The sequence below is a fragment of the Gopherus evgoodei genome, chromosome 2, assembly GCF_007399415.2.
Source record: "Gopherus evgoodei ecotype Sinaloan lineage chromosome 2, rGopEvg1_v1.p, whole genome shotgun sequence".
NCBI classification, from domain to species: domain Eukaryota; kingdom Metazoa; phylum Chordata; order Testudines; family Testudinidae; genus Gopherus; species Gopherus evgoodei.
In genome coordinates, this window is record NC_044323.1 from 206,293,488 (window position 1) to 206,309,045 (window position 15,558).

Sequence of the window (15,558 nt, forward strand, 5' to 3'; positions counted from 1 at the left end):
GCTGTTGCTATAGCAATATTATGAACTCTTTCATTTAATTTCATTCCACTCACCAATATGGCTGCCTCTAAGTAGGTGTGATAACCAGCAAATTGGATCCACAGCAGTATATGCCCAACAACTGAGGTTCAGGAAAACAGCAGAGCAAGGGAAATTTATTTCTGGTCATGCATAGAGACTTGGAGCCCAGGTAAAAGTCTGAACAAAATAAGACTCATTAAAAGACAGGAAACCAGAAATGATGCTTACTATTTCTGGAATAAGGAGATAAGAATGAATAAGGAGTTCCAATGGAATTTTTTCAATGAATAGACAGTGGCACAGAATAGACAGTGGCATAGTAAAGTTTCAAAGCTGTTTTAAGTCAATGTTCAGTGGTAAACTTTTGAAAGAACAACCACAACCTTTTGTTAAGTTATGAACACTTCAGAGTTACAAACAAACAATCTCCATTCCCGAGGTGTTTGTAATTGTGGTTCTACTGTATTAAATTTAATATATAGTTCAATTAAACCTGTAGTTTAATTTCAATCAGTAGAAGTATGCTGTATTTGAGACAGCTGTAGGAAATGAGGACACTTGCTTTTTTTGTAAGCTAAAAAAAGTAGAAACTTTTATATTCCTAATTAATGTTGAAATGAGGTAGGGAAATCTGATAAACTATATACTATGATATTTAGCCATTTTTGGCTCAGCTTTTTGCATTTTTTAGGAAGTTGAGGACTGAAAGATTGACTTCAGGAAATATTTCAAAAGTTGTCTAGTTTGTCTCCATTTGAAATAGTTGTTTATGTACATGGGTTGAAGCAATTCTGGAGTTCTCAGTCTTTCCTTTGTGCAGATAACATTTTTATTGTGAGATTGCTTCATAATTAACCTCCCCTTCCCTCAGTGATCATGCTGAACACTTACCTGGCCAAATGCAACAGCATAACATCACAGTGCTAACTATAACAATTTGTTAAAGGAAACAAAATTTATGTAATGTTAGCTATCTTTTAATGGGATGTTTTGTCTTTTGTGAAAAAAAATCTAATTTTACTTTTGTATGTTATCATCGCTTTCTGAAACTTGTCCTCTTCCTTTCTTTGCACCTAGTTCCCTGCCAGTTTTCCTGGGACATGCTTCCCAGCCAGCTGATCCTTTCCTCCACCTATTCTCCTGATACACTGGCACATAGGCTCTCCTTTCTTCCCTAGATATTCACTCCTACTCTTTTCCTCTTTTGTATCAACAATCTTTACTAAAGGAGCTAGGCTAGCTCTTCCTCATATCCAGCTGCTTTTCTTGGCATCCAGACTCTTTTTATCTATCTACTAGGAACACCCAAAGCCCCCAATCAGGATAAGTACCGCATAGGGAGAAGTACTTTACAAGCACAAGACATTATCCCTGTAAGCTTTTCACAAGTGTAATTTCAGGTGACACAAATGTGTGTCTCTAACACAACACAAGGGAAGATGAGAGTAACAGTAGTGTGTGCATTCTGGACAGAGATGGAAGCACCTGAAAAGAGAGCCAACTCCAGATTACCTGCCAGGTCTTTGCTCTCCAGAGCACCAGTTCCTGGACCACAGTTTAAGTATAGCTTGTTTAATTAATAAATTGGTCTAATTTTATAAGACCAATTAATGTGAAGATACACAAATAATTCAAAAAGTTTTTGGTCTGAATAATTACAAAATTAAAACAGAAATGGACTAATAACATTTTAAAATAAATGAAAACAGTATGATGGTACAAGTAGTGCAGGAGAACTGGAAAACGAATTTAACTATAAAGAGAAAATGAAACTGACAGTTTAGTTTCACTATCAAAGCTCAGGGAAGTGCATTAAGTCAAATAAACATTAAAAATTGTAATGGTTTTTCATCTTCTACAATATTATAAGGCAGTATTAAGAGTTACAGATTTTTTTATGTGGACAAAGTTCCCCTATAGTTGGCAATACCTCTTGGGGATTATGTGAACACAAAGCCAAGTAGCTTGAAATCCCTACATGACACTTCATTCTTGTTACTAAATTATTAAATGTATAACTTGTTTTATTAAATGCATTGCTTATAGCTTAGTTATGCTACCACCCCTACAGGTTATTATAAATGAATTTCTTTTTTTAGACTGTTTGCTTATGTTCTGAATTGCTCTTGATCCAACCAATGAAACTGGATGTCTGTTTCTCTTTATGTTACTTGTCAATTTCAATTTATGGCAATTCTACAATATTTGACTGGAAATTTTACTAATGTTTGTTTAAAAGAGTGCACATGGGATATTTCATTGCATGGAGGCATTTTTCCTTATAAATATTCTTAAAGGATTCTTAACTCAGTTGAAGACAGTCCCGAACTCCCAAAGCTGAAGGGGTTCTCAAGGGATGTGTACTCCTCTCTCTCTGTTCAGCAGATGGATTCCAACAATCAGTGCCATCAACTCTCAGGGTTTTTGTCTGCTTTCTCTGCTGAGAATGGAGCAATTCCCTGACTGCTCCTGTTAAACATTGAGTCAGTCAAGTTTTTGTTGTTTTTCTGTTACCATATAGGACTAAAAAGGACCTCCTCCTGATATATAGTCCAGTCCCCTACTATTGCAGGAAACCCCCATCATATCATCTGATCCATAAATTTATCAAGCTCTATTTTAAAACTAGTTAGGTTTGTTCCCTCTCTCCACTGGAAGGCTGTTTCAGAAGCTCAGTCCTTTGATGGTTAGACACCTAATTTCCAGCCTAAATTTATACTCACTTGTGCCAGCACTATCCTTTAGCTTACATAGCTCTTCTCCCTCCCTGCCATTTACACTCCAATGTATTTATAGACAGCAATCATATCCCTTCTCGGCATTGATTAAAGTCTTATTGTTGGGGAGTGGGATCGATTGTACCAAAAGGATCTTCTTCCACATCCTTCCTGCTCAAACTTCATTGATTGTGACAGGACTGTTACAGAGGTAAATCTGCTACTTCCTTATTTTTCCCCTTTTATTTTTCCCTACAATATTAAGTTTACTGTTGAGTGGTGATACCATTTCAGGGGTATCAGCCTATCATAACATACTTTCCATTCTTCCCCATACTCTTGCTCCCCAAATGTAATCATGTTGGACATAATGCCTTAAAAGTAATCTACATCTAGACATAAAAGTATGTATGTGCTGAATGCCCTCAATAGCAGGACAGCATCTTCAGCAGATAAGATAGTAAACTATTTTTTCCTTTTTATGTTCAACAGAGCATAAAATCACCCGAAGATTTTGGTGAGCGTAAGGCAACATGTTTCGCATACACCTTTACAAATGGGGGAAGTATGGCAATGTACAGATTTTTTTTGTTGCACTTTGCACTAATTATTTTAATTGCTGTGGCATCTTTATATGCTTCAATGGTGTTACTATTATCAATTTAAAAAAAAATTAAAACATAAGCCATTTTAATGAGGTTAAAGGTGTTTTATTTTCAGACAACGTATGTTTTTATAATTTATTACATAAATGCTTAGAGGTCTGCTCGAACTCCAAATCCAGGTCCTTTAGGTGGTTCAGTCAGAGAAGTAAGACCACCAGCTGGCTCACAAGAAAAGCGTCCACTTCTGAAAAGATAAAGAGCAATCAGATTTGTTCATCAATACTCAGTATTATAGCAATCATGTTCTACTCATGAATGACACAAGTCTGACTCAATCTTTGGGCTGCCATTTTTCCTGTTTCTCTGAAGGATGAGCAGAGAGAAATGGGGGAAGCCAGACAACAGAACATAATATCTGTAAAAATACTAATGGTAAAACAAAGGCATTCAAGTAAAACGTCAAATATGGAACTTGATAACCAAAATACTTCATAGATACAAAAATTAAATCTATATGATTAACAAAAAAAACCCAGGAGCCAATGGCTTTTTTACTCCAGCAACACCAACGGCGACATCTGATTATTTGTTTCAGATCCATCTTAGATTCATATATTTCCAAGGCCAGAATTGATCATCATCATCATGATGTCTGACCTCCTTGTATAGCACAGGCCATAGAACTTCCCCAAACTCCTAGAGCATATCTTTTAGAAAAACATACAATCTTGAATACAAGAATCCACCACAACCGTTGGTAAACTGTTCCCATTGTTAATTACCCTCACTGTTAAGGCATACATTTTTAAGTCCAATCTGAATTTGTCTAGATTCAACTTCCAACCACTGGATTGTGTTATACCTTTCTCTACTAGACAGAAGAGCCCATTATCAAATGTTTGTTCCCCATATACGTATTTACAGATTATAATCAAGTTACCTCTTAACATATTTTGATAAGCTGAACAGATTGTTTTGAGTTCATCACTATAAGAGATGTTTTCTAACCCTTTAATAATTCTCATGGCTCTTCTCTGAACCCTCTCCAATTTATCTGCATCCTTCTTGAACTGTGGATGCCAGAACTAGACATAGTATTCCAGCAGTGGTCACACCAAATACAGAGGTAAAATAACTTATTCATTTGAGATTCCCATTTATGCATCCAGCAAGGATTGTATTAGCCCTTTTGGCCACAGCACTGCATGGGAACGCATGTTCAAGTGATTATACATCATGATATTGTCAGTCTTTCACAAGGGTCAAATCTAGCATAGGTTTGTAGGGATCAAAAGTCTACTAGCTAGAAGAGTTTTGGGTGATTTATGCAAAAGAAGTTTGTGATCACATTCCAGTTATCATCAGGCATCTAGCCACTTCATCTCAATTGGCACTTTCATTGGTAGTCTCAAACAGGCCAAGGACCGAAGAGTTCTGGACATGAAGCTTTCTTCTCACCTCTACACACAGCCTCTCCAGGTTCAGGTTTACGCATAAAGCAGGTCAATGTGGAAAAGCCAGTAATGCCTGTGCAGTTCAGTGAATTAATACCTTCAGTTCTAGGGTAATCAATCTGGTAACTTTTCCAAGAACTAGTCACCAACATTAAAAATAGCTTTCCTTCCAAATGGATTTCCTCTTTCATTACTCACCCCAGTAGTATACAAATACAATTTACCTTGGGCCAGGTTTGGGAACTCTGCCAGCCTTTAGTTCATCAATTATGTCATCCATATCTTTTGGTGTCAGATCTTCCTGTAAAATGAAAGAGACCATGCTATTAAAAGAAAATGTAAACAAAATCTGTAAGCAATTAAATCAAAAGTAGTATTCACAATTCCCCAAAACAACAGTTTTTACATTTTAACCAAATTCTTCATTCAGTTTTGATTCCAGCACAGATAACTGATTCTATCAGTTAATATATGCATCCAAGTTTAAGGAAGAATTAACAAACCGAAGAGATTTGAAGTTTTATGACATTCTAATGTCACTCTTAGCTATGTTACACACAAGCAACTGTTAGTTAAAATGAACTGATTTTAAGCCATTTATGTTTCTGAACCAGCACATAATAGCCATGTTTTAAAAGAGCCTATGTTCAAGTACTAGGCGCTACCATGTGAGCCAGCACTCTGATCACTCTGACACCAATTAGTTGTCCCAGAGAAGGCGTAATGGGATGATGGTAATTAAAGTTAATTACCTGATTTAGTCAGTGGAGAGGCTGGGTGAGCTAAAGAGCTAATTAGCCCATCAGCTCAAGACTTATAAAAAGGACACAGGAAGGAAGTGAGGGGGGAGAGGGACAGAGCTAGCTGAGTCCAGTGTCTCAGAAATCTTTCAAGCCCCGGGGAAACAGCCGAGAGCACAGGGAACTGCATTGTAAATAGCACTGCTGCACGGGGCTATAGAGGTGTGGGTGAAGGCAGGGCTGCCCAGAGGATTCAGGGGGCCTGGGGCAAAGCAATTTTGGGGGCCCCTTCCATAAAAAAATTACAATAGTATATTCTCGTGGGGGCCCCTGCAGGGCCTGGCGCAAATTGCCCCACTTGTTCCCCCACCCCCACCGGCGGCCGTGGGAAAAATAAACCTTCTGCATCTCAGCACAAATCCAGTTTTAAGAAAACTTCTTTACAAGATATCACTGGTTCTCAGCAAAGTGCTAAAAGGCACTAAAGCTCATTAAAAGGGTTGGACAAATATGTGCCATCAAAACTGTTTCTGGATTGAAAACTAGGAGTTTTTAAAAAGCAGAAAAAAATCACGGACAACGTCAGCTTTCCTTCAAAATTTGTTGTGGTTTTTTTAATTGAAAAGCTGAAATTAATCTGCCATAACCTGAATATGGTTTGGGATTTCAGAAGTGTGTGGCCAAATATCTGCTGCTTGCTGTGTCTGATTGTTTAAAGAAACAATAAAAAAGTTCTGCTTAAAAAAAAAAATCCAAAACTTTTTGAACCACCTCAGCTTGTGACAAAACACCTGAGCCCATCCAGTCAGAGATTTTTCCAGGTTTCTGATACTCTGCTGGCTTCCTTGACTCATATCTGTCTCCATAACTTTGGGTTCATTTAGGTTAGAATATAAGAACAGCCATACTGGGTCAAACCAAAGGTCCATCCAGCCCAGTATCCTGTCTACCGACAATGGCCAATGCCAAGTGCCCCAGAGGGAGTAAAACCTGACAGGAAACGATCAAATGATCTCTCTCCTGCCATCCATCTCCACCCTCTGACAAACAGAGGCTAGGGACACCATTCCTTACCCATCCTGGCTAATAGCCATTAATGGACTTAACCTCCATGCATTTATCTGTTTCCTAGAGACTGGCTCCATGGGGTCCCTCACAAACTGGAGACGGTTACTGTGGGTTTGTCTTTAGTATATCTTATGTACATATTCCACGAACTGAGCATTTGAGCTTGTTCCAAATCTGGGATGAGCCTATGTTGTGAAAACTGAAATGCTCAAAATAGCACATGCATGTGAATGGACATAGGGTGTTAAAATTAAATTACCCTAGGGGTTCTCAAACTGGGGGTGGGGACCCCTCAGGGGGTCACGAGGTTATTACTGGGGGCCACGAGCTGTCAGCCTCCACCTCAAACCCTGCTTTGCCTCCAGCATTTATAATAGTGTCAAATATATAAAAAAGTGTTTTTAATTTATATGGGGGGGGTCAAACTCACAGGTTTACTATGTGAAAGGGGTCACCAGTACAAAAGTTTGAGAACCACTAAATTAACCCCTCTGGAGTCTCAGGAAATGTAGGGGGTGGGGGTCCTCCCTTGGTAGGGTTGGGAAGGAGGTAGGTGGTGTAGGATATTGCTCTTCACATGTGATCCCTCCCCCAGTGACTAATTTTAAATGAAGCTACCCTCCCCTGACATGCATCTCCCCGTGGCACTGAAATTAAATATAGACTATACTTTGGCATTTGAAAAGTGAAAGGGATGGTAGCCCTAATGGAAAAGTGAACAGCTTGGCTCTTCTGCAAGCCTCAAACTGCTGAATGAGCTTTAGGGTAGGGAAGGCTGTGCCTCCGAAACAGCCTGGCCCTGCCCCCTATCCGACCCCCTCCCACTTCCTGCCCTCCGACTGACCCTCCCCCTCAGAATCCCCGACCCATCCTGCTCCTTGCCCCCCACCGTCCCCCAGAGACCCTCCACTACCACCCCAGGACTCCACCCCTGCTCCCTATCCCCTGACTGCCCCAACCCCTATCACCCCCTCACTGAGTCCTGACAGACCCCGGGAATGCCCACGATCCAACCCTCCCGTTCCCCCAACCTCTGCCCCCAGGACTCCCTGCCGCTTAGCCAACCCCCCCAGCTCAGGCCCCTTACCCCTGGCTCCCGTCTCACCCGGAGCCTCAGCGCATCCAAGAGCTTCGCTTGACAGAGGCAGCCTGTCTCCAGCGGGGCGAGCTCTGCCCCGCTCAGAGCCGCGTGGTCAGAGGGCAGGACCCGAACCCCTCCCAGCTCAGAGCCACGTGGTATGGGGGCAGGGCTGGGAGCTCCACGCTGAGCTCAGCTCCCTCCCCTCGGCCTGGAGCTTGCTGCCCCGCCCCCTCACCACATGGCTCTGAGCTGGGCGGGGCTCAGGGGCCCCGCCGGAGCCATGCTGCAGCTGTCCGGGACACTGCTGGATAGGCTGAGGCTCCGGGAGAGGAGAAGGGAGGCTCAGCCATGCTCGTGGGGGCCCCTGCAGAGCCTGGGGCCTATTACCCCACTTGCCCCCTACCCCCCGCCCCCCGGCCGTCCTGGGTGAAGGGAACAAACTGCATGGTGTGAATACACAACCAGTGAAGTTGGAATGGTTTCTGTGGTATTAGAAGGCAGGAGCAGAGTATGCCCTGTTACATGTGGGCGCTTATCAGAGTTTGTGATTCCCCCATCCATGGTGGCAGAGGATCAGACGGGGAGCCAGTGCGAGGATTCAGCATCAGGGCAATGGAGGAGAGTCTGCAATGGTTGGCAGAGCAACTAAAGGAGAACCGAGACCATGCGCTCATTCCAGCAATCCCACCAAATGGAAAAGCAGTCCCTCGCTGCATAGCAGGCTGAGCTGCTGAATAGCCTGCAACACAGAACCTGGTGAATCCTGTGACTGAACAGCAGTAGTTCCTGGGGGTTACCCTGGGCAAAATGGGCCCAGTGGATGACCCTCACACATTTTTAGTGACTTCTGAGATGGGATAAGGGATCATAGGTCTTCTGGGTGGCATCCTATATATCAGGGGAAGCCTAGGCAGCCTATATGGCCCTGTGCAAGGAGCAGACCCACAACTATGATGTGGTAAAGGCAGTCATCCTAGATAGGGTAGGCCTTTTGGCAGAAAAATACAGATTTTATGCCACTAGGTGGTCTTATGGAGTATGGCACTTAACTTTTGCAGAAAGGCTAACTGACTGGGCTAAGCCCAGATATTCAAGGTGTGGAGGAAAATAGCAGCAGCCATAATATTGGAAAAATGTCTCCAGAGCTGCGTCAAAAACACATGCATTTGAGTCTGAAGGCAGCAGTCAAACTCACAGAAGAGTTTGTGGAAGCAGACTTCTCCAAGAGAGATGTCCAGCCATTTCAGAGACCAGACTCAAGGAAGAAGGGAGGCAACCTGATCATAACATGGGCAACCATTTGTGTGGTTTGTACCAATGGCTTCCTCTAATAAGCATAGTCTGTAACACAAACCCATGACTTAATATTCCTTTCTGCTGCCCTCTTCTCCCTCCCCTCCTTCCAGACAAAAACAAGGAGGGTGGGGAGTGGAACATCACTGCCTCTTGTATACAGGCAGGAATTATTCAATTTACTGGTGTGGAGAGTGCACAATGTTAGTGCGGTGACAAACTACAGTATACACTTACAACTGGCTTCAGAATTACTCATCTGATACTAAAAACAATGCTATGTTGCATATTTTTGATATTCAAACCATAAACTGTACAAATACAGGGATTTCTTTAAGATTTCTGCAGTCAGACCACAAACTGCACAAAGCCCCTATGAAAAAAGGGTTTGATTCAAAAATAAAGAAGGGAAGATTGAAGGCTTCCATCAGTACAGGGCAGAGTTAAAGAGGCTTGGATGTTTTTTGTAACCTTAACTTGGAATGGCCTAGTTTTATTAATGTTTGGTGTTTGATATCACCAATATTCCCGAAAAACTTTTCAAGCAATTGAATCACTGATACGTATTTTCACCCTTAATCCCAATTTAATGAAGACTTTTGTCTAGGAATTTTTCGAGATAGTGGGAAATAGCTGTAATATGACTCAATTGAGATAGACATGGAGAATGCCATTTAAGGCTTGGAGCTTAGCTTCTTCTGTCCTATAGTAAAGCGCATAAGGGTATGGTCTAGTACTTTTCTATGAATTCTTCCACAATTGTCTTAGGCTACGTCTAGACTACCCGCCGTATCGGCGGGTTAAAATCGATTGCTCGGGGATCGATATATCGTGTCTCATTTAGACGCGATATATCGATCCCTGAGCGCGCTTATATCGATTCCGGAACTCCTCCAACCCCAACGGAGTTGCAGAATCGACAGGGGGAACCGCGGACATCGATTCCGCGTGGTGAGGACGGGTGAGTGATCCGATCTTAGATATTCGACTTCAGCTACGTTATTCACGTAGCTGAAGTTGCGTATCTAAGATCGATTTCCCCCCGTAGTGTAGACCAGCCCTTAGAAAGCATACTAGATTAGGCCACAGACTTCTTAAGAACTTGAAATGAGTGATTAGCTCCCTTCATCACATATAATGCACACTGGACCAGGCCTAGGACTCTTCAAGTCTTTTTGCACAGCAAGCTATGGAAAGCATACTGGGTTACACTGATCTACAGCTGCACAGCTCCTATCCCACAGACATTCTTAGACCAGGGTTCCAAGCACCTAGAGCCACGTCAGAGTCTCAAATACCTGGTCCCCTGTCACTGTACCAAGTGATCAAAGTCACTGTGATGGCTTGAGTGTCTTTGGAAGCTTTTCTGTGTTTCTTTTATCTGGGAAAAATGCATCACCCTATCATGCCTTAGTCTCATCAGCATATCTGTTTGGAAAGCGCATCGCTAACATGGTGCCCAGCAGTACCCTACTCTTGCACATCATATCTGTGTAGGAGTGTGTGCTGGTGGGTACACTGCGGCACAGTATCTGAACTAACCGCCTGGTGAACTCTGCAAAGTCATCAGCAAACTGGTAAGCTTCTAGCTAAACCCATAAGTAATCTAATATTCTTATTTCAACATTAACTTAAAATTTGACTGTAAAGTACAGAAATTTGAAGTGCACTGAATCTTGACTTAATTATAAATGCCTTCCAGTTGCTTTCTCAAACTAGGACTAAGTGTCAATTTTTTAAATATATACAGATTTTCGTGGGGAGGAGGCGGGGGAGGGTTTTTGGTTTTTTGGGGAGTTTTTTTTAGTTTTCTTATTTTACAAGTGGTTTCTCTAAACTTCAGTTTTGGTAGAAAACTTTTCTGTTCTCCACTTCCCTAACGATCAGTTTCCACTGTGGCCCACCTATGCAAGAAAAAGGCTTAGAGATATTTTAAAATAAATAAAAACTCACATCTCCAGCAGTCACTTGATACCGTTTTAAGCCAAATTGCTATTCTGAAATTCTTGTTTAAAATATTTATAACTTTACATTACAGTTCAAACACCTAAACTCTGACCTTGTTCACTAGGACTAGATTAATCCAATGGTATGTTCCCCCTCTCTTCTTTTTTCCATTTTTATGCTTTCTAGTAACAAAAATTAAAAAACCAACCCAAGACTTCTTGGACTCTTGATATTTTTAATGTCACATAACTTACAAACCTGTGTCTGATTTACTTAAAATTGGCTAGAAAGACGTATACCATGTTCACAGAAATCATGTTGATAATGATGTTGAAAATATTATTCTGAGAGGGAGGAAGGGAAGGGGTAAAGGAGAGGGCTCACAAAATAATCAAGGAAAATCTCTTTTATAATAGAAACTGAATTTGCTAAGGCTGCTACCACTCCAGAATATGTTTACATTTAAAAAAAAATGCTATCAGTTAAAGGAAACAAACAATCAGAGGAGAATATCACTCAGAGTGAAAGAACTTCAAAGACTGAAAAAGGATTTGATAGAGGGATTTTATTAATAATAATCCCAGAGAACCAAATCCTCCTTCAGCTAAAAGGTGTCTATAAAAGTGTCCTCATTCTAACGCCTGGATACCCCAGAATGTATTTCAGTTCTCTTTCTTCATGATCTTTTTACGAAAATATGCGAACATAAAAAAAAATTCCACTGGTCTCAGGAACTTTACCTATATTACAGTGCGCTGATGTGTATTTTCATGTAAAGGATTTCGTGTCACTAGAAGATTTTCCAGCTCATGAACTGTCCCTCTCCCACAAAATGAGAGCGTCTTCTCTTTACATTGATAATTATGCCTAGGGAAGTCCTTTTCCAATATCATTTTGGGACAAGCCACCCACAGTGTAGCAATATAAATTATCAAATTAATAGGTCAATTAATAACTTATATTGAACTACTAGAATTTCATAATCTAAAACAATGACAATCATTTAGTGTAATAATTAACATACCAGTTAAACAAAACATTGTACCTTTCAAACAGAATTAAATACTTACATAATAATTATCATTTATTTGTACCATCGGTGCATTTACACAAGCGCCTAAACATTCAACTTCTACCAGTGTGAAAAGTTTATCAGGTGTCGTTTCCCCAACTTGTATACCTACAGTAATAAGGAATATTAGGTTAAGCGGTGATTAATACATTTAACGCAAAACCTTAAATATTTCACAGCTAATCTATTACTGTTATTTCACTTCATGTTGTAAAACATTTGTACCACATTTTTACATGATTTAGACTATTTTCCTAATGTCAACACTTAACAGCTCCAAGATGCTTCCCATTAAGTAAAAAAAGCTTCACAGACTGAAACCCCTCGGATACATTTTAAAACCTGATTTACAGACCTGCTTCCTATTTCACAAACACATTTTGTAAACAAATTGTAGGTATTATTGATTAATTGTAGAACTACTGTTCTATTTTTAGGAAGCAATGCAATAGGAGAAGTTACTTTAAAAGGGATTATATATTACAGCAGCATGGTGGTCAGAACCTTGCATATTCAGGCATTAAAGGCCCCAATCCTGCTAAGAGTTGTGTATGAGCTTAACTTTAATACCATAAGTAGTGCTACTGATATGCATGACCAGTGCTAGGTCAATTAGAATATTGTCATTGATTTAAAGAGGATCAGTACTGGGCATAAATCATCAATGCGTTAAGAATTATTACAATGAAACTACGCAAACAAAATTAGATGAATAGCAGCTGGGAAAAAACAAGAGAAATCACGATTTTGTAAATATGGTCAATTTCTGTAAGGCTAGCTGTAGCAGTGAAATGTATTTCATTTCAAACTATACTCTCTGGAACAGCTTCATGAAATACTTTTTCAGGTGGCTCCCAGGGGACTACAAAGAGCAGTGCATGCCATATTTTATCCAAACAAATTCCATTTTGATAGCAGGTTACAAAAAGAATGTCATCTTAATGTCAGATCCACAGAATTATGTCAGCCAGGTATATTTTCAGTCAATATTTAAGGAACTAATTTTTTAAATAATAATGATCCAAAATTACTAAGTATTAAAAAGATTATATTCTATACCAGGATAATTGCTATGCAGACTGTTTTCATTATGTTAAATTCAGCTACACTACTCCTAAAAGCATACAGCCTATATTCAACGACATTATAGCAAGCCTGTCAAAAGTTATTATTATTATTTAACAAGAAGCATTCATGACATTTTGTGTACATATGCAAAAGCACACATATTATAAGGCAAAACAACTGGAAGAAGTCATATGTACTCTAGGAGATTGCAGTGGCTTCCTACTTGGTTCCTGGTGAAATTCAAGTTATTGGTTTTGACCTATAAAGTCTTTCATTATTTGGGAGCTGTGTATCTTAAAAACTGCCTATGTTTTAAAAACTGACACCAAAGATTGGTTGAGATTCTTGTGCTGCCAGTTCTTAGATATGACCACTTGTGGCTGGAGACAGACCATCCAACAAGACAGCCTTTGACTCTTCTTACCTGATTTAACAAGCAAAGGTTTTTAGTGGGAGTTACCTTCAGGACACCTTACAATTCCTAGCTGTTTTGATTGTTTGATGGGGGAGCCCTTCTGGCTGCATTGTCTATCCTTTTTAGCAGCTCTTTATTTGCTGGCACTTGTACTGTAATTTATAGTAAGTAATATACATAGCAGTGTTTGAGAAGTGTAATGTACAAATGTGAACAGTTACAACAACCTTAGACAATCACTTCACTAATTTCCTGATTTTATTATTTTATCTGTGCAACCTTAATATTAAATTGTAGATCTTTTTAATTCAATTTCCTTGTTTAAAACAATTAAGAGGGGAATAAATCACTTGTGCTTAATAGCAACACTATTAAAATGGTCCCCATTAGACAAGTTCACAGCATGGTGTGTTGATATCACTCCTTTTCCTGTGTTTTAATTTGGTTGCAGAGAATTCTCTCTTACATTTTGGGGGTACTTATCTTTGCTACAGAAAATCCCCAACTTTTCATGATATATCTTAGAATTTCTGGAATATTGTAGAATGCAGGAAACACTGCAAAACCTTAAAATTGAGGAATAAAAATGTTTTACACAGTTTCAGTTTTTTTCTTGTCCTTAATGTTAAGACAGTTATTTTAGAGAATTGAACTGGGTATTACAGCAAGACATTTACAATCTCTCTCATATCAGTTTTCCTGGCAACTCCTGTTCCTAACAGACTATGGAGGGAGAACATGCACTGAGAGGTCACAAATGCTTGGGGCTTCTTTAGGCTCTGCTAAAATTCTTAACAGATGCCCATGGAGCATATTTAGAAATGTTTTTTCCCCAAATAACTTTTTAGTTTTCCCCCTCCAAGAAAAGGCATTAGTTCTCGGTGAGTACTGTGTTGTTACAATTTAAACTTTAGACATCAGAAAAATCTGAACTTAAAAATTTTTTTAACACTGGAAAAAAAACACAATATCAATTTGCATCATACCAAGCTTCTTCTGAATGGCCTCCAGTATGCCATCAGAGTCTCTCAGCATGCAAGGTGTAGTTGTGCAGATCTGAATATGATATTTTCCAACCGGCTTCCGATTATACATTGTATAGAAAGTTGCTACTTCATATACTCTCATGGGAGGCATCTGTAAAACTTCAGCAACCTATAGTATGGGGAAGAAATTTTTTTTCTAATTTTTATTTTTGTAGGGCATTACTAGAATAATTTCAGCTAAATGCAGTATTTTCAAAAGCACTAATTATATTAATTCTGGTTCACAACACTGTAGCAGTATACAAATGAAAAAATACAAAAATTACTTCTGCATTCTTGTGTTCTGAAGATAGCCATAACAGATCACCACTATGAGTCTCAGACCTTTGACAAGTGACAGACAGAAATGTATATAGTTCATGTTTCTGAGCTATTAAACCTTCTCATCAGCAGTAACCAGGCACACACTGACTTAGATGTACCAACAGCAGATATCCCAAATAAAATACTTAAAAATAATCCAAACTAACAAAATTTAATCTATGATGCTGGCAGACCAGGTGCCAGCTCATGCCCAGGCCCCAAGCCTCACTGAACAGTGCATAACAAGACACCAGTCTGACACACCTTTCTGTTAATATTGCTAAAACACGGTATTAGACTTGTAAACATGCATTTAGTGTTTAGATTTCGTGAAATATTTGTAAATTGCTGCATGTGTTATCCTCACTTATAAAATCTGTAACCCATGCGATAAGGTAATACTTAAGTATTTGTTCTGCAACTAAAAATGTTTGTTCTGAAACTGTAAATCCAGTCAGGAAAGAAATATCACCAAGTGTGAAATAATGCTTTGCACCCAGGAAGAAGAAAGTGTCATCTTCCCCCTCCTCCCCCCGCCAAAAAAAAACAAGAAACAAAAACAAAAACAAAAAAGGTCTATAGACATCAGACAAGCCATTGTGGACAAAAGATTTTGTTGACTGCTTCCCTCAGAGCCCTGAAAAGGGTGTGCCCAAGCCTTCATCCCATCACAGCTTGAACACCAGGGAAGGGAATAAAAATGCCTGTGAAAGAGAATTTATTATTTC

The 15,558-nt window shown here is 39.7% G+C and overlaps 1 protein-coding gene and 1 long non-coding RNA gene across 3 annotated transcripts in view; one reads left to right on the forward strand and one right to left on the reverse strand.

Annotated features, from left to right (window-relative positions):
- Positions 1 to 2,857: 2,857 nt before the first annotated feature.
- On the forward strand, positions 2,858 to 3,436 carry LOC115646676. Its single transcript, XR_003999101.1, has 2 exons — positions 2,858 to 2,949; positions 3,231 to 3,436. It is a non-coding gene; the product is annotated as an uncharacterized LOC115646676 (long non-coding RNA).
- Positions 3,427 to 15,558, reverse strand: part of NDUFV2 (NADH:ubiquinone oxidoreductase core subunit V2) — a 33,535-nt gene continuing 21,403 nt past the window's right edge. For both annotated transcript variants that reach the window (XM_030552775.1, XM_030552774.1), the window contains 4 exons: positions 14,468 to 14,636; positions 11,997 to 12,106; positions 5,022 to 5,098; positions 3,427 to 3,587 (listed from right to left, as the gene is read on the reverse strand). In XM_030552775.1, the coding sequence (XP_030408635.1) occupies positions 3,494 to 3,587; positions 5,022 to 5,098; positions 11,997 to 12,106; positions 14,468 to 14,636 (450 nt within the window). In that variant the 3' untranslated portion in view covers positions 3,427 to 3,493. The remainder of the gene's footprint in view (positions 3,588 to 5,021; positions 5,099 to 11,996; positions 12,107 to 14,467; positions 14,637 to 15,558) is intronic.